Source organism: Dasypus novemcinctus, chromosome 11 (genome assembly GCF_030445035.2).
Source record: "Dasypus novemcinctus isolate mDasNov1 chromosome 11, mDasNov1.1.hap2, whole genome shotgun sequence".
Taxonomy (NCBI): Eukaryota; Metazoa; Chordata; class Mammalia; order Cingulata; family Dasypodidae; genus Dasypus; species Dasypus novemcinctus.
Genome location: NC_080683.1, coordinates 47,196,490 through 47,222,073, shown reverse-complemented (window position 1 = coordinate 47,222,073; position 25,584 = coordinate 47,196,490). Strand labels below are relative to the sequence as shown.

General features: G+C 37.5%; 1 protein-coding gene across 2 annotated transcripts in view; it reads left to right on the top strand.

The window, feature by feature from the left end:
• Positions 1-16,498, top strand: part of COL12A1 (collagen type XII alpha 1 chain) — a 110,768-nt gene extending 94,270 nt beyond the window's left edge. Inside the window, exons 56-66 of one of the 2 annotated variants that reach the window (XM_058307047.2) lie at positions 416-511; positions 1,771-1,824; positions 2,194-2,247; positions 5,600-5,653; positions 7,188-7,259; positions 9,570-9,605; positions 9,720-9,786; positions 10,843-11,031; positions 12,004-12,072; positions 13,093-13,263; positions 15,458-16,498. In XM_058307047.2, coding sequence (XP_058163030.1) covers positions 416-511; positions 1,771-1,824; positions 2,194-2,247; positions 5,600-5,653; positions 7,188-7,259; positions 9,570-9,605; positions 9,720-9,786; positions 10,843-11,031; positions 12,004-12,072; positions 13,093-13,263; positions 15,458-15,627 — 1,032 coding nt within the window. In that variant the 3' untranslated portion in view covers positions 15,628-16,498. Of the gene's footprint in view, positions 1-415; positions 512-1,770; positions 1,825-2,193; positions 2,248-5,599; positions 5,654-7,187; positions 7,260-9,569; positions 9,606-9,719; positions 9,787-10,842; positions 11,032-12,003; positions 12,073-13,092; positions 13,264-14,272 lie in introns of both variants that reach the window. The other variant, XM_058307048.2, reaches the window with a different exon arrangement.
• The last annotated feature ends 9,086 nt before the right edge of the window (positions 16,499-25,584 follow it).

Genomic DNA, 25,584 nt, shown 5'->3' with positions numbered 1-25,584 from the left:
TTAGTGGACAGCATCTGCTTAGTGAATAGCTGCTCTTCACTTCCTGATTTATGTATACTTGGGTCACAGAAAGCCCAAGATAAATCAGGCCTAGTTTAACATAAATTAAAACCAATGAAATCCACACACTGATTCATATTCAATATATTTTAGTTCCTTTAAAAATCTATTTCTAATAGGGCTTTTATGTAAATGTAACTGCTCTTTTGTGAATGTATTTCACTTTCCAAATCTAATAGAGAAGTAAAGGGAAGAAAGAAATGACAATAAATTCTTTTATATGTGTATAGATTTCTAAAAATGTTTGCAAAGATGATATGATTGGTCTCAGAGTTATGAAGACAAATTTCTGACTGGGTGTTGGCACTAGAAGAGCATTTCATGATTTTATGGTTGTCTTTCCTTTCTATTTTAGGGGCCCCCTGGTCCTCGTGGAGATACAGGTCCACCAGGCCCCCAGGGCCCCCCAGGTCCTCAGGGACCCAACGGACTCTCTATTCCAGGAGAACAGGTGAGCACAAAGCCTTTCTCTGTTAAATGAGAATGGCAGTTTGACATTGAGTTTAAATGGAACTTTTTCACTATAATTTGCCAGAATCTAATGTTTTCTCAGAGAACTCAACAAAGTTAGTCATTGAGATGACTTCTCCTTTTGACTACGATTTCATATATGTAAATAGTGTATGTAATAATATATAACTCAAGGCAACACAGTGTAGAAGAAATTATTGCAGTTTATTTGACCTTTTCTTTTTTTTATAAGTAATACTTATATCCTTCACAATTCTGAAAGCTTTAAAGTTGTTTTCAGTCTGTGGCAGCCCTCGCGGCCTTTTCTAATATTTATGACCTAAAGGCAAGTTTACATGAACTTACCTAGATCCTTACCTCTTTTTAAAAAATCATTATCTGAAATGTTTTCCTTTTATTCCAAATGCTAATATGAAGTTATAAAGTTGTTTTACATTTTAAGGATCATGCTTTAACTACTAACTTCTGCAATTTAGGATGAAGTGAATACAGGAATAAGGACACAATAAATGCATAGCTCTTAAATTTAAGTCTACATTCCCTTTTTGAGATGCCTTAACAAAGAACAGATAATTTTTTTTTGTATTTAGAGGAAAGAATAAATAGCCTCTAGCAAATACAGCTAGAAATGAGATATGTGAAGGAACAGTGCTTCCTTGATCAAAAGGTTTGGATGCATTTACTATTACGTTAGTCTATCAAGAAGGTAGTCTTTTTCCTCTACTACTACTATGAATAAATTAAGTTTATCAAGTTTTAATTAATTTTGATTTGCTTTTGTAATAAATGTCTTCAAGTAGGAAGTTATGAAAACCAAAATTATATTATTTTGTGAGGCTGTTTTACCTAATATCCACCTATTTCAGTGCAATACCAAATTAAAGATATTAAAGTGAAAATTAGTTTTTTCTTTCATATCTTATTTCTATGAAAATTCCTTATATTAAATTATGCTTTTCCAAAGGTTGCTATATTATACAATAATTACATAAAATTATCCCATAATATTATTGTAAGTGAAAATTACAATTATCGCATTTGTAGTTTAAAAGGTAGAATCAATCTAAAGAAATGTTCTATAATCACTCCTCCTCCTTTAAAAAATACCCTTATGTGCTTATCCCAAGACCCTTCCATTGGATTTATGACGTGATGGAAAGTTCATAAATGGCTCATGTCTTCCCTTTTCACTTAATCACTGAAAAACGCCCAAAACTATTTTCCCATTCCTCGTTCCAGGGTCGCCAAGGGATGAAAGGAGATGCTGGAGAGCCAGGACTTCCAGGCCGGACAGTGAGTTGGTCTTAAAGCTGCCTTTTCTTTTACTGTCATGTGTTGCTTGAACAGCTACCTTTGTAGTGCCTCAAAAGGTGAAGCTGCAAAGGAGGAGCCTGGATATGTGCTCCATGTCATTTCCTTTTCATTTCCTAGTTTTAGTCTCCAGCTTTGTGATCAGTTCAGGTGTCTTCGGGTTGACTGAGCATCTCCTGCATATCTGGGTGCTGTGGATGGCTCTGGTTTCCTTCTCCTTTTCAGAATCCCTTGCATTAAGTAGACATTTTAGAGACTAGGAAATATCATTTCCCACACAGAAAGTAAACTAAATGATATTTCTTTTAGGAGAATGTGTAGTGTTTCACCTGTTTGTTTCTTTTTTTATAGGGAACCCCAGGCATACCTGGCCCAGTAGGACCAATGGGACCTCCAGGAGATAGAGTAAGTTTCTTAAGCAGACTATAATGATATTGGAAATGATATTGCACTTTGACAATTAATTAAGAACACCCACAGTTCAATTTGCACACCTTTAAATGCAGCATTTGTATATCTTGTGGTAAACTAATATGGACCATCGAACATCAAGCTGATCTCAAGGTCTATGAAACAAAATGGTGGGGCTTTAAGTGAGTCTTCAAAAATGTCAATTTTGGTAATTTAAAAAATTTTATCAGAGAAAGATGGCTGGGAAAGGAGTTTAACTGATTAGAAAGAGGGTCAATAATCCTATCAAAGGCTTTTAATTTTAAAATGAAGGTTATTAATATGAATCAACTTTTTTGTAACTCCAACTGCAGCCTTAACTTTCATAGTCTTGTTATGAGGTCATTCTCTCCACATCTTAAGAACTCAGATAACATTTCTGGGACTTGATGATGTGTGGACAGCTGCACTTAGTAGGATCTTTGCCCCTTCATGGAAACTTTCAGGTTTGCTCTTGACTTGGAATAAAAACAGCACAGAAAGTCCAATCTTTCCTGGGGCAAGTAAATGAGGAGCATAGTGACCCTGGTGCTGTGCTCTGTTCATCAGTATTATGGAAACATTTGGTTTCATAGGAGACTATGAATGTTCTAATAGGAACACAGAGATCTTGTAGTTGCTCAGAACAAAGTTTCAAACAGCAGACTGAAAGTAGTGTGTATCTTGACTAAATAATCAAGGTAAAACATAATTAGCAGCAGAATCTAAGAAGATACTAAAACGTCAGTTAGTACTTCCAAGATACCATGGTTCAAAAGAGTGGGTCTTTCAGATGGAGAAAAGATTTTCCTAGATAATAGAAAATGGTGGATGATATGCCAGTGAACTTTATTTGCTTCCATGCCTACTTTTGAGTTGGGTGAGAAAGAGACTTTGGAAGTCTGGGATCTGGAGGTGGTAACTATATATATATATAATCCCTCCCCCCCTTTGGAGTGTTTTAGGTTTTTTTGAACTTTTATTTCACACAAAGACAATAGTGAGATTGCAAATGTGACAAGTCAGATTTTCAATTACAAAATAAAATAACAAGCACTGCAATCAAGAAGTGACAATGTGCTGACTTACTTGCCACTGCTACTCCTGAAGCCTTGTAATAGTTTGGACTTCATGCAGGCACTGCTGTGTTGCAAGTTCACTTGCCATCATTGTTCTCTCTCTGAACTGGCAGTCAGGCAACCATCACCACCACCACTGCTGTGAAAAGTGAGGGAGTAGGAGGGACTGTGCTTTTCTACTCTCAAATTCTAATTTGTGAATCCAGCCTTCTGGTGAGGACATCAGGTCTGCTGGGATGAGGGCAAGGAAACTTCTCAGGAAGTCATTCCCTTCTTCCTTTCCTAACTTCCTAAGTCATCCTTCACAGCCTTGTACATTTAGTTTGCCTATCATTAATGCTTAAGGTAGTTTGCAAAGCTGATGGAACTTAATTTTGGAAAGTTAGAGAGATTTTGAGAACTGGGGAAAAAACCCCACCTTGAACTCTATGGAAGAGAAGACAAGAAAGCTCAGGAGAACAAGAACAAGGTCCATGGTGAGGATGGAAGATCTGTGGCCAGGATTGAGGTGGTACAAACAAGATACATGGATTTTCTTCAGCATAAATGGTTTTCAAAATATAATGAGGCACAGCTTTGGGGACTGTTAGTATGTAACTAAAGAACCACTTACATACAGGTACTTACTGTGAAGACAGCCACGGGTTTCTCATTCTTCCTCACAGGGTGGAAGTAATAATAACTGCTGTAGCTTTAAAAATGAAGAATAAAATAAAATTATAGCCCAAAGTTCTGCAGATGTTTCATTGGGTAGTTCTTCTGAGAGCAGCAGAATAAAATCCTCATCACAACTTGTTTCTTCTAAAGGAAAATGGTTGATGAGAAAGTTTCTCGGCTAACTGAAGGAGGATTGTTCAGAAATACAACACTTATCCAAAAATTAAAAATAAAAGAGTGTCCTACATAGCAGTTGAAGAAATGTAGATGGAAGAAATGCCATTCAAAATGGCTCCTACGATACTACCATAGCATTTTGCTTCTCAAGTGGCTCTCAGAAGCAATGTTGATGTTACATCAGATGAACTCGAGATTGGAATTTTGTTAAGCAGGCTTAGATCTTTCAGAAAGTAGTCTGAAATCTTTATAAGTTTCTTTTATTTTATTTATTTTTTCCTGGAGGATGGAATATTTTCTAAGGCAGTTTTAAAGAAATAATTTAAACTTCTTCCATTGTAAGATCAATGGACTATTAAGAAGATAGGTACTTCATGCAGGCAGTGATCTAAATGATCCTACCTTTTGCTAAAATCCAAGAATATGAATGATATTATCACTTTTACTTTCTGCAGAAAATGAAAGAAAAATCTCTTTTGACAGAAGAATGCAACAACCATAAAAAATGACCTGACTCAGAAATCCTCAGCTGGATTTCAGAGATCTGCTGTTGAGAATGAGTGTTAACTGTGCAGCAAGATGACTCATTCCAAGCAGAGGTTATTTGGCACAGTATGGAGAGGGGGAAAAAAAAAAAAGCAGGGTGCAAGAGCCAAAGAATGAGCCTGCACAGAGCTGTGCTCTGCTCTGGGACCAATCTCTCCCTCCCAGCCAACCCAACACTGATGCAGTTCTGGCCTTCTGTGTGAGATGAGGAGGGATAAGCTAAAAAAAATAAGGGTTTTTATGAGGGTTGAGGATTTCTTCTTTTTTGAATGGAGGGCATTTAAGACAGCTTTGCCTCTTGTTTCTTTTATTTGGAGGAAATTTTCCAGGAAAAAATATATATAAACTATATAAATAGTCCTCCCTTTTAGAAAATTGGAAAAGGATTTTTCTAATCAGGTGGTCAGCCTCTCCTTCATCTTTTTTGATACCGTGTGCTGTTTTCAGCAACATTCCTTTGATCCTACTTTGATCCCAGCTTTCCTGGGCAAATTTGTGGACATTCCTTTTTCAGTGGAAAGGGTCATTCTTCCTTTTGACTTCTTACCTCTTACAGAATTGAAACCCAGTAAATTCATAAAAGGAATCTGTGTTCTTTGAAGTAGATTAGTTTGAACTCTGGAAATGTTTTAAATTATAACTATATAAATTAGTGAGTATAGATATTAATCATTCCAGAAAATATTTAGTTACATTAGAAAGAATTTTGTGGGGGAGTGGCGTACATTTGTCTTTATACTGACAAGTTATCTGCCAAACAGCAAATTGGGCTAAATCTTTTTCTTCACCCTTAGCAACCTGTTTAGCATCTTTTCTCTTCAATTGCTCATTATCTCATTAATCATTAATTAATTCCATTTTTACAATAGGGTTTCACTGGAAAAGATGGTGCGATGGGACCCAGGGGCCCACCTGGGCCACCGGTAAGACATGAATGGGTTACATTGTTGCTTCCCCCTTCCATTTTGCTATAGGAGTCAGGTGACTTTGCCTCTGAGATACATGCTGCCAGGTATTTTTGTTTTCTTTTCTCAAATCAAAATGTGCTAGAAGAAATGGGTGTCTTTTTTTTTTTTTTTTTGAAACTAGGACCTCATACATGGAAAGCAGGCACTCAACCACTTGAGTTATATCTATTTCCAACTGCTGTCTTGAAATGCAGTGTCTTTCTGTTTAATCAAAAATAGAAAAATGCCTCTAACTTGACCACTAAGTGAGCAGTTGGGTTTTATAACTTTGGTGGATCCTTTCTGCTCTAGAATTTTAAGATAAAACTGTGGCCTGTGACTTTTGAATTTTAAGCACATTTATTACTGCGCAAACAGTTGCTCTGAGGAAATAAGTTTTATACACAACTAAAACAAAGGGTCTTCTTACCTTTGGAAAAACTACTGAAACCAATGATTATGAACCTGCATTTGTATACCTACACCTGAGTGAGATCACAATGAAATTATTTGAGGTGACAGATACTCTCCATGTCTGTATGGCAGGAGATTATGACATAAGAGCATATATTGAAATAGTTTTATAGTGTATATTTAATGTATATATTCACAGATAAGAGTTTTTAAAAAGTTACATGGCAAACTTTCATCTTAAGTATTTATTACAGATCTTAAATTTGCATAAATGATGAAGTAAGGGATTCATTGTTCTACAAACTCTGATTGCATTTATAAGAAAATTTTAGGCTTTAGGATGTGATATGTTGGCTCTATTAGATTTTATATTTTATTAAAATATGGCAAAATATTATTGAAGCTATGTTAAAAGTAACAGGAAGAAATTCTTAAAGCTATGTTAAAAGTAACAGGAAGAAATTCCTATGGTTTTGATGGGGTAAAGGGTGCTATTATGGTCGAAGAGAATGGATATGTGACAGATGTGCCTAAGGAAGCAGTGAATTGCAAAAGGAAAGATTCTGTCACAGTGGTACCCAACCTAGCATAAAAGGAAAGATTCTCTCACAGTGGTACCCGACCTAGCATAAAAATGACCACTTTCTTAATTTCTATTCCAGCCAAAGTTTGCAATTCTGTCTTTTGATGGAATTTTTGGGTTTGTAATAGAAATAAACTAAAAAACAGGTGTTTTCTGTAAATTCACATTATAAGGAATTTACTGGGATCATAGTCTGTTAATTGTAAAACTGACTATATATAGAAATATCTATAGTAATGATAAATAAAACTGATTATTTATATGAACAACATATGTAATTTTTTTAGTTGGTCTTCAAATATATCTTGTAACTATGGAATGCATAAAGATTGACCTGCAATTGTCAAAATTATTTTTCCCATTATCTTAAAATCTGTTTTTTTTCTTTCTTACTGTGTGATTATGTGTTGTTACTTTTTAAAACTTTTAAAAACTGGCCACATTTTGTTAGTTTACTCTAGATGGGATTTTTCCTTCATGGTAACATTTCCTTTCTCATCCTGTGTGCTGTAGGGAAGCCCAGGCTCTCCAGGAGTCACAGGACCAAGTGGGAAACCAGGAAAACCTGGAGACCACGGCAGACCAGTAAGAGGATGATTTACACTGTGGATGTAAATCATGAGGAGAACTGCAAGTCTTTGACAAATTTATATTATCTCTGCTGTAGAGTGTGTGAAGCATTTGTTGAAACTATGATAAACCCATGGATTTAATTTGGTACCAGTTCTAAAGATTTTTCCTCTAATTTGGGATGAAAACTGTGGTCATTAGGTTTCCTTAAGGAGAATGGAATTATGGAATTATGAGCCAAGACACATATTTCTGTACTGCATAAACACACAGAGCTGGGTCAGCAGAATGGTTCTTTTTATTTAGCTAGAGTATGCTGCTTAAGACAGAAAAATACATGATGATGGTATGTGGCGCCTCCATTCTTTGCAGATGTTAACCCTTTGACAACCTCATCCAACCACTGCCATTTGTTTTCTTCTCTTTCATTGAGGGTGCCAGAATATTAATCTTGGAGTTAAAATAATTTATATACTTTAATCAGGTAGTTTACCTTTCTATACTTCCCTTCCCCAATTTACATCCAGTTTAATTTTCTCTCTGTCAGTTATTTTGGTTAAAATAATAATTGAGATGTTATTATATACATATTCTATTTGAAATTCCTCAAAAAGCCATAAGTATTTATAATGACTTCTGGACATCATATTCTTAATAAGCTTTTCCTTATTTATATGCATGAAGTGTGAACTAATTTGTTCTCATTTTTTTTTTTGCATTCTGGAATATAAAAATTTATCTTAAAGATAATTAAGTCCAACTATTAGCAATGGCACAAATTTATCAGGGCTGATATCTGGACAGAATTAATTTCTTCTTAAACACTGTCTAAATTACATACACCCACGTTTAAACTAAATATTTTAATATCAGACAAACTTATGGTAAGAAATTTATGTGATATGGTCTACCTTCTGTGTTTACTTATAATTAAGTAAGTAGCATAAGGACAGAAGGACTCCTGAGATACTGAATAATCCATGTGCGCATTAGTACATGACTTAGTTGCTCTCTTTTCCCCCATGGATCATGGCAGAAACTTCACAAGAGCAGTTAAAGTTCATGAAACTTTTCTACCAATCCGAAATTCTGCTGTTTTTACCCTAACTTAAATAGAGTCTTATGTAAGAATATTGTTGATGCAATTGATGGCTGCAGCTAGAGCCCTGAAAGGAAATTATTCTGCCTTAATCTGAAATCTAATCTCTAAACACTGGAAATTAGGATGATTTCTACAAATTATACACACTAAAACAACCTCAGAGCAGCAGCAAATTTAAAAAATGAACCAGAACAATTTCAAAGTAAATGTAAAAAACAAAATTCCCATAATTTGCATAAGCTCCAAACTCAGTAATAGTAGTGTAATAGTAATAGTAGTGTTTCCATAAAGATCTAGTTCTTTTATAGAAGGGGAAACCAAACTCCAGTTTTTCTTATAATAATTATAATTTGGTACACTTCATTGGACTCTCATCTCCTCTCTTTTACTTCATCTTCATCATTCTTTGTAAGGGACTAATTTCCTCTCCTTTTCTTCTCCATTTTAATTTACTTTCCTTTAATTTCTAAAAGGAAAAAGAGCAGATGGGGTATATAGGTCTTAGCAGAGAGCTTGTCTCAATAAATGTTAGCTATGCCGTTAGGATTATAACCAGTCTATACTGGTTTGCTTATTTTTTTTAATAAGGTTTAGTTATTTATTTATTTCTCTCCCCTCCCCCCTCTCCCTCCCCCCTGCCCCTGCCCCCGCCCCCACCCCCGCCCCCACCCCCGCCCCGGTTGTCTGTTCTCTGTGTCTATTTGCTGCGTCTTCTTCTTTGTCTACTTCTGTTGTTGTCAGTGGCACGGGAATCTGTGTTTCTTTTTTTTGTTGCGTCATCTTGTTGTGTTAGCTCTCCGTGTGTGCGGTGCCATTACTGGGCATGCTGCACTTTCTTTCGCGCTGGGCAGCTCTCCTTGTGGGACACACTCCTTGCACGTGGGGCTCCCCTACGCGAGGGACACCCCTGCGTGGCACGGCACTCCTTGCGTGTATCAGCACTGCACATGGGCCAGCTCCACATGGGTCAAGGAGGCCCAGAGTTTGAACCGCAGACCTCCCATGTGGTAGACTGACGCCCTAACCACTGGGCCAAGTCCGCTTCCCTCAATTCCTTTTTACAAAAAGCAAAATGTGAGTAACACAGATATAAACATCATGTGTCATATTTGCTAATTCGTTAGAAAGCAGACCTCATTCTTTTCATTGTCATGTCCATTCTTGCATTATTTTAGATCTTGTTTGTCAGTAGTTTCTAATGTATATGATTTCTGTCTTTTCAGGGTCAATCTGGATTGAAAGGAGAGAAAGGTGATAGGGTATGTATTTCTTAAATGTGCTTTACATTTATTTTGTGTGTTAAACATTGGAGCCTGGAACTATAAAACTATAAAAATAATATACTAACGATTCTCATTGGTTTAATTAACAAGGGAGACATTGCTTCCCAGAACATGATGCGAGCAGTTGCAAGACAAGTCTGTGAACAACTGATAAGTGGTAAAATTTCTTTTCTTTTAAATCTGAATAGTTTTTTTAATTAAATTGCAAGAAAATGCATAGTTTGAGTCATAAAGTATCTATATGTATATTTCATATTTGTTGAACACTTATTTTTATTTATTTTCAGTTCAGTACTTGATTAAAGTTAATGATAATTTAAAGATAGCTATTAAGGTAAAGTAATAGTCTTATTTTTTCTTCAGCCTGATACAAAATCATATTTTAAAAGGGCTTTTCAGTTTCCACATTGGCTGCTTAATGAGCTTTTTCAGGGACTATCTGGAAGCAGCAAACTTCTGAAGTACTAAGAAATTGGATCCTTTAAGTTACATTATTTCATGGCCTAGGGAAGGGAGCCCAACAAGATTAATTTGATCATAGACGATTCATTTTGGCACAGCCTTTTTGTCTCTCTATTTTTCAACACATTCTTTCTTTCCATTGCACAAGGCTTATTAAAGTAATAAAACTCAGTGCTTGCAGACTGAATGTGGATTAAATCTCTTTCATAAATCCTAATCAATGTTTCTCAAAGTGTGGATCTGTGGAACACCTACATTAGAATCACCTATGATTCCTGTTACAAATGAAGGTTCCTGGGCCACATCCTAAAGCCAGTGGATGGCTATCTTTGGAGATGAGGTTCAGAAATTTATATTGCTCAGTATATCCCACAGGTGATTCCAATTTACACTAAAGTCTGATTATCAGTGCCTTAGGTATACACAAAAATGGTTTAATTTCTTAATGTAAAAATGATTCTTTTTTGAGGGCCTCCAGCTGGCAAACCTCAACTTTTACAACTCTTTGTTTATAGCAATGTTTGTGGCTTACGAGTCAACATTTTGTGGCAACATTTATCAGGGATCATTTTGTACTGGGTGACGGGAATGTTTTGTTTTTATTTTTATGATTTTAATTATGATGTGTTGGGGGTAGTGGTGGTGGTGACAGAGAATGTAGATGGCTTTTACTAGATACTAAAAGAAAACAGTTTCACCCACTCATTCCTTCCAATTAGACTTCTTATTAAAAAGTATTTTCTATTTGTAGGTCAGATGAACAGATTCAATCAGATGCTGAATCAGATTCCAAACGATTACCATTCTAATCGCAACCAGCCGGGCCCTCCGGGTCCCCCAGGACCTCCTGGCAATGCAGGAGCCAGAGGAGAACCAGGACCTGGGGGGCGACCAGGCTTCCCGGGCACACCAGGGATGCAGGGACCCCCTGGTGAACGAGGTAAGCATTTCTAGATGTTGCATAGCGGATAAAAGATGGAACTTGCAAGTGCAGAAGCAAGATCAGGTTGGAAAGCACATGGAAGACTAAGTGTGGCAAACCACTTAAGTCTTGTTTAGGCAGTCCAGGAGGAGCTGTCTGTCCAGGAACCTGTTTCCCTCTTCAAGCCACCCTCAGGCCACAGAGATCAGTATCTTAGAAAACAGCACACTTTTTTTCCTCAGGACATCTCTGTAAAAAGAATGCTGGTTTCTGATTTGTTCTTGTTAATGGGAAAAACTGTATCTTGGCAAACTAAATCAGGCACTACAACTGTATTAATTGTTAGGACTATGGCGAGAGCTGAGCAGCAGCTAGAAGGCACTTTAAGCAGTATGACAGTTTTAGGTTCAGATTCTTTTGGTTCCTTTTTCAGTATTCAACATCATTCATGTATGTTTGTTTGACTCTAATTTCATGGTAGATAAGTATAATTGAAAGAAAGGAAGTAAAATAGGATTATCTGATACAAGATGTTTCAGGACTCAAAGTACCTGCTTTCCTCAAAGTAGTAGTTAAAAGTCCAGAGAAATCTTAGATATTTCTATAATTCCAATGGCTTGCTTGCTGAACTAACAGGGATACTAAAGATAAGATATCTTTAAGATGCTTTTCAATGGGTTTTAACTGTTTATTTGTAATTTCTGTTCTTAATTACTATCCCTTTAACATTTTTTAATATATTAGACATGTTTGTTTCCTCCAAATAATATTTCTCCTGACTTGTGGCCAGATTTGTTTCTTGGCCATGAATCTGGAATTACACACAAATGTCTAGAAAGAATTTGGCTTAAAGATTGAACTTCTGTGAAAAATTAGGCTCTGCTTTCACTAAGGAGATGAACTATTTGAATCAAGTATTAATGGTTAAGATGAAAACTACATGTTTCCAGATAATTTTTCCCTCCATCCTCTCTTTTTGTTTTTTCTTAGGTTTGTCAGGGGAGAAAGGTGAAAGAGGTATTGGATCTCCAGGACCTCGAGGCTTACCTGGTCCTCCAGGTAGGTTTACTCATATATTAAATAGGAAATGTTGTAAATGTGAATTCATACAGTCTCTAAGGGATTCATAACTTTGTTCTGTTAGCTTTGGAGGTGCATATGATTTTGCATATATGTTTAAGAAACTCAACTTGCATAACCTCTTCATTTTTATGCTCCCTTTGTTCAAAAAATACTTGCATGTGTTCTGTTAGGTATTAACTTTAACTGTAATATTTGAGGGTATGAGATTCAGTCATCTAAAGGGTTGGTTGCTATTTTCCATTTTAGGGAAATTCTATTTTGGTTGGCCTCATAGCTTTTGAGGATGATTACATTTCCTGTCTCTTCTGGTATCCTTCATTATGGAGTCATTAGACCGAGCAAACATGTTCTCACTAAAAGAGCTGAACCATCATAAAATTTCATGCGCAGATTCTTTACTGATGTTTTGGCAAGAAACAATAGCTGTCCAGTTGTTTTCTACATTTCATTTACTAGATGAAAATGACTTTCATTTTCATTGTCAGGGCCATAAGACACACGCAGCTAAGGTCAGGTGTAGTGGCTAAATTTTTATGTTTCTTTTAACCATAGTTTGCTTGGTTCAGAAATATCATTGCTTCACATAGTTTGGAGCTGCATAGGACATGCTCAGGCAGTTCCATGTTTTCACTCAAGGTTAGCATGACTGACTAATCTAGTCTTTTCCTTGAGGTATTTGTATCTCTGTGACAGTAGAAACAAACCAGAGAATTCATTGAGGTCTTAAACTAGGCTTACTTCTTGCTAAATCAGTTTCCCTTCAATAAAATCATTAAAGTTGTTGGATTGCTGGAATTAATTTTTGATGAATACTAGTAAAAAGGTTCCATTACACTTTTGGTTCATACTTGTGATTTCTTAAGGGAATAGGTTCTAACCATACACTGTGAATAGCTTGGTTTCAAGACAGTGGAGATGCCAGTTAAAATATTGTTGGCTGCCTCAGGAGGCCTGTTTAACAAGAGGGGTAACATATGTGTTTTAACCCCACACTAGGTCCACAAGGAGATTCCAGAACGGGTCCACCAGGGTCCACAGGTTCAAGAGGTCCTCCTGGTCCCCCTGGTCGTCCTGGAAATGCAGGTATCCGGGGCCCCCCAGGCCCTCCTGGATACTGTGATTCATCCCAGTGTGCCAGCATCCCATACAACGGGCAAGGATATCCAGGTATGCTGTTGCCATTGTAGGAATCCACATTCACCTGAATTAAGGAATATTTATGGAAATAAATTTCTCTAGGGTTGAAGGAAGTTGATTTGAGGACTCCTTGAATATATCAACTCTTTTCATTGTGTGTTTGATTATTTAATAATAGAGTTCTTTCCCAGATTGAAAGCCTTATTTCATGGTTTGGACATCCATAATTATTCTTTCTTCCAATATTCCCACATTTACCAGATCACATCATACACCTCTCCTTATTTCTCTCGAAAGTACAAAGAATGCTACCCACCGACAATTTTGTTTAACTTGAAAGTTGGGAACAGAGATTTGTTGATCCCAATTGTAGAAATACTAATATATGCCAAAATTTTACTTTGGGAATCTAATTTGTAGGTAAACTACTTGATAACATGGTGCAGACAACTGAAACAAATTTTCTGTCCCACCTTTTCATTGAAATAATACTTAATATCCAGAACGGAATACTTATTTTAAAGGATGGGTAGTGAAATTCTGCTGTTTGACAATTATAGTGAGCAGAAGACTCTTATTCCTGATTTTGTGGGATGTGGTACTGGAGAGATACGCATATCGGGAAATAAAGTCACTTTGTGATCAGTGGTGATCTTTTCATTAGTGCACCTTTAAGCATCTTGCAAGTTTTAAAAATGATACTGCTGATTGATATGGTTGGCTACTAGCAAATAGTGCATGAATAGTTAAATATCTGAATATCTATATATCTATATATTTATATACATAGTTATATTTGACCAAAAGTAGTATTGAACCTTAATGTGTATTTCTCATGCAAGCCATTCACAAAATTATAATTTCTTTATAAAATAAATTTAAATTATCTCTGCCTTATGGCATGTGTGAATAACTAAAAATATATGGATATATATATATACTTTAACCATTACAAACTTAAATGGATGTGTGTGTATATATATATATATATTGCAAAATAATTCAACTTTTAAAAACTATCATCTTTGACCTGTTTCAGGTTCCGGCTAACAAATTTTCTAAGTCGCCAGTGCTGCTTACAGTTTGAATACATGAAAATCCTGTTTCTGAGATGTTTGCGCACGTGCTTATTAGAAAATGAGTCTGTATGGAAATCTCACCACAGATATGGTTAACGAATCGGGTTGACATCATAAGGCGGGTGGAGACTCTTTATACTAACTTGAATGAGACAAAAGCAGTGGTGTTAGTTTATAAGCCAGATTCATTTCAGTGATAATGTAGATAAATATTCTTTTAAAAGTTCAAACGTACAGTCATGAGAGGCCTCAGTTGTGAAAGAGGCACGTAATAAAACTACTAACCAGCAGAGATTATGCCATTTTGAGACAATTAACCTGGTAAAAGAGTCTTATGTAAATAATAAACTAATTGTGGCTTGTAAATGATTTGTATGTGATCCTGTCCACTAAAATCACTTAACAATTCTACAAAAAGCTTCTGCATCAAAGCCTGCTGCTTGCTCAATGCCGGAATAACACCGAATGGAATCTCCTCGTTTCTTGCTTTTTAGCGATTGTCTGATTCAGGGCATATGTCATTACTTTTTTTTTGTACATGTATTCTCATTTGGGTTTTGTAATTGCAATTTTCAAACCAAAGTTTATAATCACGTCTTTTTTATCCCCTCCTGTTTTGCTGTAGTTACTGATGTTCCTTCCCCACCACTGTAACTCAGTCTGTGTGAGGGAGATTCACAAAAATGTCATGTACTGTGTATATTATCTGGCAACAGATTTTCCCCTCCAGAGTTCAGTTTCTAGGAGCCAATAAAACTTCCCTTCACCTCCTTATCTTTCCAAGTTGTTCTTTGAATAGAGGAGTTTGAAGTCATGCATGTTACTTGGGGGATTTGTGGAAATCCTACCTAAGTACTGCATTTACAGTTCTTTGGCCCAGTCTCTGACCCTTCCCAGGTATTTGTGCAATGATTGTATTTAATGCTGGATCTTTGAAGGTTGTTTTTTTTTTCTCTTTTCATGTCATTTCATTATTTGATCACCACCAAATTCTCTCTGCAAATGGAAGTAATCAAAACATTGTAACTTATCTATTTATAGTTATAAGATTAAGACTGGAGTGCCATCACCTCGGGTGATGATTTAGCTTTTGCTGTGTGTGTACCTTCCAAATCATGCCATAACTGTAATGTTGAATCGGACAGAGCCCTACGTGCCCGAGGGCGGGGCCTACCTGCCAGAGCGCGAGCCCTTCATTGTGCCAGTGGAGCCTGAGAGGACCGCGGACGAGTACGAGGACTACGGTGCGGACGAGCCCGCAGAGGAGCGACCCTCCCACGCGCGCTGGCGGCGCGCCCTGTCCCCGGGGCTGTGAACCGTGGATGGTGCGCGCTGGGCGGCAAGGTTGGGGGAATGGGGGCTAGGTGTTGGGATTCTCATTTACAGATCAGAGAGTGCAGCGTACCTATTTTGTGCCATGTGTCTTCCGGTGTTGCTTTATCCAAGAGTACTCTTTCTAGCTGTAGAGAACCTTGTTTTGCAGGAATAATAGTTGGTAGCACGAAATCTGTAGACATCTTTGCCTTTGCCCTTAAAATGCTTGCACGATACTTTGTTCACAGAAGCTGCAAGGAGAGAACAGGTCTTGTGCTTCAATTAGCACAACGGCAGCTCAGTGAAACTCTTAGGTTAGGCAGTAAGTTCTGGAGCCCAGAGCTATTGTATATTTTGAGAAGGCAGTTCATCTTTGAATTGCAATTCAATTACACCACAAGTTTAGTAATCCCCCTCCTAAAAAAATCAAGAGAGGGAAAAGTCAACTCCATTGCAAATGTTTATCTTCCTCTTCTATCTTCTGTTATACATTAGGGCATAGAGCACTCTTATACATCTTCTTTAACAACCACAAACCCTAAGCCATGTAGCTGAAATCATTGTATCAACTAGATACAGTTTCATATTGCCTTAAACCTCCTTGTTTTAGACACATTAACATTTATGCCAAATTGCAGATAATTCTGCAGAGATGGAATTGCATGTTTGTGTTGTATATTTAGTATGAACTTTTTTTTTTCCCAGAACATAATGACTCTTAGTTATCAAAAGCAGTTGGGAAATGTTTGCAAGACTATGAACATAGAATTGCTGCTTTTATATTTTAACTGCAGATTGTGAATTTCACTGCCTTATATTATTTATTTCTAAAACAAAAGAGGCATTTTTCAATAAAACTACTGAAAATTTGACATGGTGTATTTATTCTTTGAAGGGCCTTTTGGATGTTCAGGCGGTAGTTACAACAAACAAGTTAACATCCTTGGATACGGTTACAAAATCTTGTTAACACTATTAAATTATGTTAAAGAACTTTAGATTTTTAATGATATGGTGAAGTCATAGAAAGAGTGGTGAGAGCCTTAAGAAACCCAGCAGATTCCAAAAGCTTTATTTGGAATACAGAGAATGTGTGGTTGGTGAAAAAGCAACTAGGTATCCTAGGAGACCCCAAACAACCAAATAATCTCTAACAACCCGCATGCTTTCTTATGCATTTAATTGCTTTTCTATACAGTACTTTACCCAATAGCATGTTAATTGCAAAAAGAAAACTTCTTAATGCAGAGGTTTTACATTTGGTGAAAGCTTCCTTTTGCACTTACAAATGCAATGAAACCATTCTGAATATCTAAGAAGACAATGTAAGTGTTGGTTTAAAGAACCATCATCAACTGAAGAAAAAGGGATAGTGATAAAAAGTTTTCCCCAGAGCAAAACATCTGTGTTAAATTTTCCTGGAGACCAAGACCAAAGGAATAGATCATAAATGAATATACTGTGTTTAGGGGACTTCAAACAGATTGCTAAACTCAGCATTCATCTGTAACTGTCAACACATACATTTTTGAATGTAGAAGAAACCATTGAGATAATCTCAGTCCAACTCATTTGTTTCACACATAAGGAAACAGACTCAGCTAATTAGCATCAGATCCAGACTAAGACTCCAGGTCTGGTGGTCCTTAATCCACTTTCATCACTATATGCATCATCTTCCAACCCCCTACCCCTCACCCCACTGACGCTTATTCTCAGGGCAGAAGCTCTCAGAACTCAAAGTTCTATGAGTTTAATTAATTTCTGATTCATGAACCTCTGCATTGGAAACCTAAAGATGGGCTCCAGTCCTCCTGTCACTGACCAATCTCAGTCCCAGGGTTACGTGGGGCACAGTGGAATTCCACCTCTCACTGGCTAGATACTGGTTTGATTCTTGATGCTGGCAATGAAATGATTCTCTCATAACATTCCATTCTGTACCAAGAGAAGGGATGATGGGCCAAGGAAGTCCTAACCAGAGGATATGCACAAAATTAATAACTCAGATACATGTTGTGATTATTATTTTCACAGATTTCCTTCTTAATTATGTTCCCTGAATCCTGAGTTAAAATTATTATGATTTCTGATTGCACACTGACTAATCTGTGGGAAGACCAACCACATATTCTCTGTATTCCAAATACAGACTAATCTGTGGATGGGGTCTGGGTTTAAAACTCCTGGTAAAAAATTCTTTTTCTCTAAGAAGTCTCAATTTTTGCTCTTAATGCCTTCAACTGACTGGATAAGGTCCACCCACATATCAAGAGTAATATTCTTTACTTAAATTCAACTGATTGTAGATGTTAACCACATCAAAGATGTCTTCATAGCAATTTCTACATTAGTGTTTACTTAAATAACTAGATATTATAACCTAAGTGAACATAAAATATACCATTACAGTCCACTCAGCACCCATTACACAACTCCTTAAACCATTCTTAATCTCCAGAAACAAAGACAGTAATGAAGTCATTCTTCTGCTAAAGCAATACAAGTATCCTGTGTTCAATCGAAAATGTACTAGAAGAGACAGCAAAGTCCTTGGGTGATGCTCACTCTTCTCCCTTGATAGCATGTAGCTTAAATATTCTGATGTAAAGTTGTCAATAGGTAAACACTTTGATGTAAATCAATACATCTATCATCTATGTTATATGATAAGGGAATAAGAGGAGGAAGAACACAAATATTTTACACACAAAACCATATTTATACTAAAATAAGGAAGAAATACTCATAACCATTACAGTCCGTAGTCATCTCTGCAACTGGTCACATGGTGGTAACCAGTATTTCTAAGTACCTTCTTCCAATACCTATTCCATATTCGCTTTGCCCTTAGCAAGCACCTCAACTAGTCACTGTTCTTTGCCCCTCGGAATGACCCAAACCTCATTTCTGAAAGGTCTGGGTCATTAGTAGTTCTGCTTGAATTGGGTTTTTGTAGCTTTCTGTTGACTTCATTCATAGGGCATCATAGTACCAAGGAACGCTGCAAGGGAGCTCTTGTCTGCAGACATACTTTTCCTTATCTCCATTGTGTAGTAAGTAGCATCTTCCCTTGGTAATCAGGATCAATCACCCAAGCTAGTATAGTAACTCTCTTCTGTGTTGACTCAAAGGCATGAGGAGCCTAAGGTGGCCTATGGACACCAAATCAACTGTTAGAGTCCTTTCTAACCCCTCAAGTTACAATACTGAATTCAGAATCTCTGCTTTCTAGGCCCATATCAATAAATTCAGCCTTTCAAATGTGTGTTTCTTCCATCGTTATCCCACACTCTTAAAACCAGTTCCCATAAAGTAGAAAAATCATGTAGTTCTTTTAGAGTGTAGTGTACTTCCTCATGGGTCACACTTTGTACCCCACCTTTTGGGGACTGCTGGGACTGGAGTCCAGTTATAGTTCTAGAAACAAAGAGAATTGGTGGTGTTAGGTCTTGAGGAGAATCAGCAGTGTCACCGGGGCAGTGAATGACTTCAGAGTAGGTCAATACATGTTCTCTAGTCAATGAAGTGTTAACTTTTTTAGATGGGGTGAGCAGTTTGCTTCTTTTGGCAAAGAAGATTCAGCAGAAGTCATGGGTTCAATGTAACCAGCTTCATCAGGATTTACCTGTATGTCTTCATTCCAATTTTCAGGATCCCATTCTTTCTAAATCAATGTCCTCACTTTAAAAGCAGACACCTCACAAAGATGAGAGTAGCACTGTTTTGTAATTTAGTCACTTGAAGAATGAGATTCTATGTTTGGGTTTCAGAAATCTCAGTTCTGTGGCTACAGCAGATAAAGGTTTCTTTCAGGGCAGAATAGTAACTTTCAGGTCATTTATGTGGTGCTTGAGCAGAGAATTTGAAACCCTGAGCTCACTCTTTTCTTTCTCCACTTTCCCCAGCACAGTTGGGAGCAATCAGCCAATTTCATTATACTCATTAGTTTGATAAAAATGTCCTCAAATATCAAATACCTGGTCACACAGGACCTTAGTTTTTTTTTTCTTATTAGAGAATTTGTGGGTTTACAGAACAATTTTGTATAAAATTTTAGGGCTAATGCAATGGCAATATTTTGCATAACTGCACTGGCATATCAGAACATGAAATATTGGCGCCCTCTTTAACACTAGAAATAGAGTCATTAGTGCCATTAAATCTAATCATATTAATTCCAGAAACCAGAACCAATTCAGAAAACTCATCCTTAAAATTCTCTTCTGTGTAACAACTACTCTCAGTACCAAAATTTCTATCAGTCAGGATTCTCCAGGGAACTATAATGAGCAGGATATATGAATATATATATTAAGAGATTTATTTTAAGGAATTGGGTCATGTGATTGTGGGGACTTGTAAGTTTGAAATCAGCAGGCTGGTGGGCTGCAAACACAGATGAGAGCTAATGTTGCAGTCTGAAGTCTAAAGTCTTTAGGACAGACTGGCAGGTTGAAAACTCAGGTAGGATTTGATTGTAAAGTCTTGAGGAAAAATTTTTTTTTCTCTAGTACACTTTAATTTTTGCTCTTACGACTTTTAACTGATTGACTGAGGCCCAGTCACATTATTGAAGGTTATCTCTTTTACTTAAAGGAAACTGATTGTAGATATTAACCATATGTATTGGTCAGGGGTCTCCAGAGAAAAAGAATTGACAGGATATATATGGATATAAATATTGTGAGATTTATTTTAGGAATTGACTCACTCAACCACAGAGGTTGGCAAATCCACTTTCCATAGGGCAGGCTGCAAATTGAAAATTCCAATGAAGGTTTTGATGAATTCCCCAGGAGAAACTGGCTGGCTGAAATAGAGAGAAATTCGTTATGATTACTGAAGTCATCAGTTCTCTCTTCAAGACTGCAACTGATTGGATGAGACTTCTTTCATTGTTGAATGAAAGTGCCTTTGTTGGTTGTAGATGTAATCAGTCATAGATGCAATCAACTGACAAATGATTTAAATCCATAAAATACCCTCACAGGCCAGCACTTGCTTGACCAAAGAACTGGATACCATAACTTAGCCAAATTAACACATGAACTTAACCATCTTTTACCACATCTACAAAATACTTTCATAGCAACATCTAGACTAGTGTTTGATTAAATCACTGAATACTATAGCCCAGTCAAGTTGACATATATCATTATCACCAGTCCTCCCACTATACCATTTGAAATTCTTATTCATTATTAACAAACTCTGCCTAATCCTTAGCCTCTTCAGCTAACAATCCAAATATCTCTTGTCTTCACCTTTAAGACACTGCAGATTGCTCAAGGCTCCCAGAGAGGTGGAGGAGGATGTATCCTCCTTACTCTTCAGCACTATTTCCAGACCAATAATCTTTCCTTCTTTATTGTTAGAACTTCATGCCTTCTACTTCCACCAAACCCCCATGACTTTCTTCTATTTAGTTTGTGGTCACTCCAGCCTATTCAGAAGCAACTTTAGCACATGACCCTCAGTACTCTTCTGCATCCTGTTGTTATCTTCCTTGGTGACTTCAACATCCAAGTAGATGACTAACCAACATCTTCTCAATTATTTGACCTCATTTTCAGAGACCTTACCTTTTACTAAACCTCAACCAACTCATTTAAAAAAAAATTTTTTCTCTATTTTTTAAAAATGTTACATTAAAAAAATATGAGGTCCTCCTATACCCCCACCACCCTCACCCCACTGCTCCCACATCTACAACCTCTTTCATCTTCATGGGACGTTCATTGCATTTAGTGAATACATTTTGGAGCACTGCTGCACCACATGGATTATGGTTTGCATTGTAGTTTACACTCTCCCACAGTCCACCCAGTGGAACATCGCAGGACATACTGTGTCCAGCATCTGTCCCTGGAGTACCACCCAGGACAACTCCAAGTCCTGAAAATGCCCCCACATCACATCAATGCCCCTCTCCCTATGCTTAGCAGCTACCTTGGCCACTTTCTCCACATCAATGCTACAATTTCTTCCATTACTATCACAATAGTTCCAGAGTAGGATATCAGTAAGTCCACTCTAATCCATACTCTATTCCTCTATCCTGTGGACCCTGGCATGGTTATGTCCACTCCACATCTATATTGAGAGGAGGCTTAGATTCCACATGGATGATGGATGAAATTCTCCTGCTTGCTGTTGTAGAAATTCTTGGCTCCCTGGTGTGGTGGTTGATCTTCTTCACCTCCCTGTTAGCTGGCTGGGGTAAGTCCAATAAACCAGAGGGTAGGCATTGCAAGTCTGCTGAGGCTCAGGGCCTGGCTGTAACATGTAAAGTCCAGAGATTCAGGTCACCTCAGTATACATCAGTCCCAGCGCCAACCACAGGTCCGGTGAAAGTAACAGGAGGCATGTGTAGGAAGGTCACATCTGAGTCCAACTCCATCACACTCAGGAACACAGAGTCCAAAGTAGGGCCAACTGACATGGCACTGAACTCCAGAGCCATTTGCCATGACCATAGAACCTGTGGGTCTCCGTAGCCCACAGGAGGACCAGTACCTGGGATTGTATCTACTTTGGCTGTCTCTGGGACCCTGCTGAGGCATGTGTAAGCATGACCACTCTGATGACCTACTGACTCTTTTTTGGAAACTCATAGCCTTATAACTCATTTGTCCTTTCCATTTCCCCCTTTTATTCAATGTCAAAAAGCAGTTTTTAACACCTGATTTTACATGTAGGCTGAGATATTCCTCTAGTCTGAGTTGACCCTTTTATTTAAGGTCTTTTTCTAGTTACATCATCAGCTGGTGCTTGGTACTAATCCCTCCGCACCAGGAAGGCTCATCCCCAGGAGTCACGTTCCACTCTGGGGGGAAAGTAATGCATTTACATGCTGAGTTTGGCTTAGAGAGTGGTCACATTTGAGCAACATGGAGGCTTTCAGGAGGTAGCTCTTAGGCACCCTGCAGCTCTAGGCCTGGTTCATATTTCAGGTGCACAGGCTCAAAAGCATAGTCATCAGTATCAAGGGTTCATTGTTGGACCTCCCTTCTTTATTGGTCTTTGCCATTGTATTTGGGGGATTGTTGCTGTTCCATTGGAGAATGTGATAGAGCTCCCCTGGCTAGGAACTCAGCACTCCCTCAGTTGTCATTTTTAACTGTACCCACTATGAAAATATCCAAGTATTTCTATGTATCCTGTATATATGTCCTGGAGAACTCCCTCCCAACCATATGTCCGCTATCAATACCATCCCACACCAGTGTTCCTCCCCTGCCATAATTGTACCTCTCTGTGGTCCAAAACTTCTTCAAAAATGAAGCTTAATATAGTGCCAGGTTCCATTAATAGTAAAATGGAATATAGCGATGGATTTAAAGGTTAGATATAGAATAAATACTAATTTAGAAAAATTAAATAAATGAAAAATAAATTGGGGTATCAAAAAAATGAAAAAATGAAAAAGCTTTGTTTTTGATGTTTTGCCTTTCATCACTGCAATGTGTTGCCCTGTATGTACAGTGGCAAGGCAATTTCTTCCATTTCTTCCTCAGTGTATACATCCTTTCTTTTTATTTTTCTTTTGTCTAATTATTAAGCTTGTCTTCAGAAAAGTTTTAGATTGCAGTAATTCACATATACAATATATGGTACTCCCACATATCCAACATCAAACCATTTGTCCCTTCCCCAGCAATGATCTTGTTACATGTTCATATTATATTTGCTGTAGCTGATGTACAGATATTGAAACAATAGCTTTCAAAAATGGTTCCATTTGGGTTTACATTATGGTTTATATTTTAGACTATACAGTTTTCTAAATTTTTAGTTATCTTAATATGTCTTATATCCATCATTGCATGATCTTGTGGAACACTTCCATTGCCCCACAGTTACACTAATTCCATCTATTCATTACCTCTTTCCCCCTCCCGTCAGGGCCCACAGTGACAATCAATCTTCATACTTGAAGGACCATATTCACGGATATTTGCAACAATACTGAGGGCTTGACATGCTTGATTGCCCACCAATTCTCTTGAGAGATACGATTCCCTCTATTTGAGAACATCATTTTCCCCCCAGGATGTGGGTATACCTTCACTCTCATTGTATGGGTCTCCATCCAATGATATAACCCACTATGACAAAATGAGCACTCACACACTCCCTAGAAGCCTGCCCTGTGTCAGATGCCCCTCCCCCCCCCTTAAGCATCTTAAACAGGTAGCCAACCTTATTATATTTTCTAAAGAATTTTCTCAATATTACAGTTTCAACTACATACCTGACAATCTCCTATGTTCAAATGTTCACCCCACTCTCCTCCCAATTTCTTGGGCCATCTGACCCATCCTCCCATCCCTAGCTCCTCTCAAGCCTGCAGAACCCCACCCAAAGGTATCCCTATGTCCCCAATTTTTCCCTCTCTGTACAAATACTTACCTCCAGCTTATCATAGACTTCACCCATGTAGTTGTCAGCTTGCAACCTTCCTCTGCCCCCCAACTTTCTTTAAGCCTATCATCCAGTCTCTAGCTCTCTAAGACAACTTGGTTTGCTTATTTAATCTCAGAGAGGTCATGTAGTATTTGTCCTTCAATGCCTGGGTTGTTTTACTCAACATAAGGTCCTCAAGATTCATCCATGTTATCGCATGTGTTTGTACTGTATTCGTTCTTATAGCTGAGTTCAACCAACTCTTAACTTGGATGTGTAATCATTATGAACTTCCACTACTTTAAAATCGCTAATTCAGATGCCCCATTCTTCTTGGGCTTTTAGTTCATGTGCTTAAGTGCCTTCACTGCAACTCTTCTTCAGCTTCATAATGACACCCAATGCAGTGAACTTTCCCATCCATCAGCTCCTCCTTGTCCTCACTTCCTTCCTTATCCAGTTTGGATTCTATGCTTTACAAACACACCTAGTTAACTGAACAACCTAAACTCCAAGAGATACAAAACTAGTTTTATTTTCCCTCTAGCTCATGCCTTCAGTTATGTTCTGTTGAATATTCTTTCTCTCTCCTGTAGCATACCTTAGATAGGTCCCATTGCTTTTGAATCATTTCTGTCATTAATGGTCCAGTCCAGGCCAATTTAATCCAAGTGAAAACTTTAATCTCAAATCTAATTTATTTAATAATCTCAAATATAATTACTTGTCCTTCCTACTTTAATGCCAGATCTTAGACGAAGGGATTTGGACTGAAGAGATGATATTCAGTTTTTTACTTTCCCTTCCACTCCGATTCCAACTTCTCCAGAGTTCATGTAAGAGAAGAAGACAAGACAGGAAGGAGGTTAAGGTTTTCTGCATTTAAGTTGTACACAAGATTTCACTCTTGGATATGCTTACTCTGGCAGGTGCCTAAAGGCTGCTCCTGTCTTGGGGTGTGTTTTTCATAGATAACTGTACAGTTATCTCCAAAATGATCTCTCCCAGCTCCCACTCATCTCTTGTTCCCATGGAATACTTCACAGCTACTTGTTTCTTAAGTCCTCTCCCTAGGACTGAAGTCTTCTTACAAGACTGAAGTCTTCTTACAAGGATTCCTGCAAGAGGCTGAAGTCTGACTTCCAGTTGTTCCTTTTAACACAAGAGATGTAAGCATCATTATCAAGCCAAATGGAAAATGGCAAGTTACCCTATGAATGGCTTCTCTCAATGCCTCTCATTCATTTTTTCCCTCCAAGCACATAGGTATAAAATCTATGTCAGCAAGTCTATTGTTTAAGTAGATAACCTCCCAGGGAATAAGATGCCTTTCTTGTCTCTATCTTTTTTTTTTTTTTGCTTTGGAAGCTGTTTTTTTAAAATAAAATTATATTGAAGTATATCATGTCTACATGCACATACATAAACAATATGTGTATAGCAAAACCTGAAAACATACATGCATATCATCATACAGGGCTCCAATACATCACCCTACCATCATCACCTTGCATTGTTATGAAACACTTGTTACAAACTATGAACTACC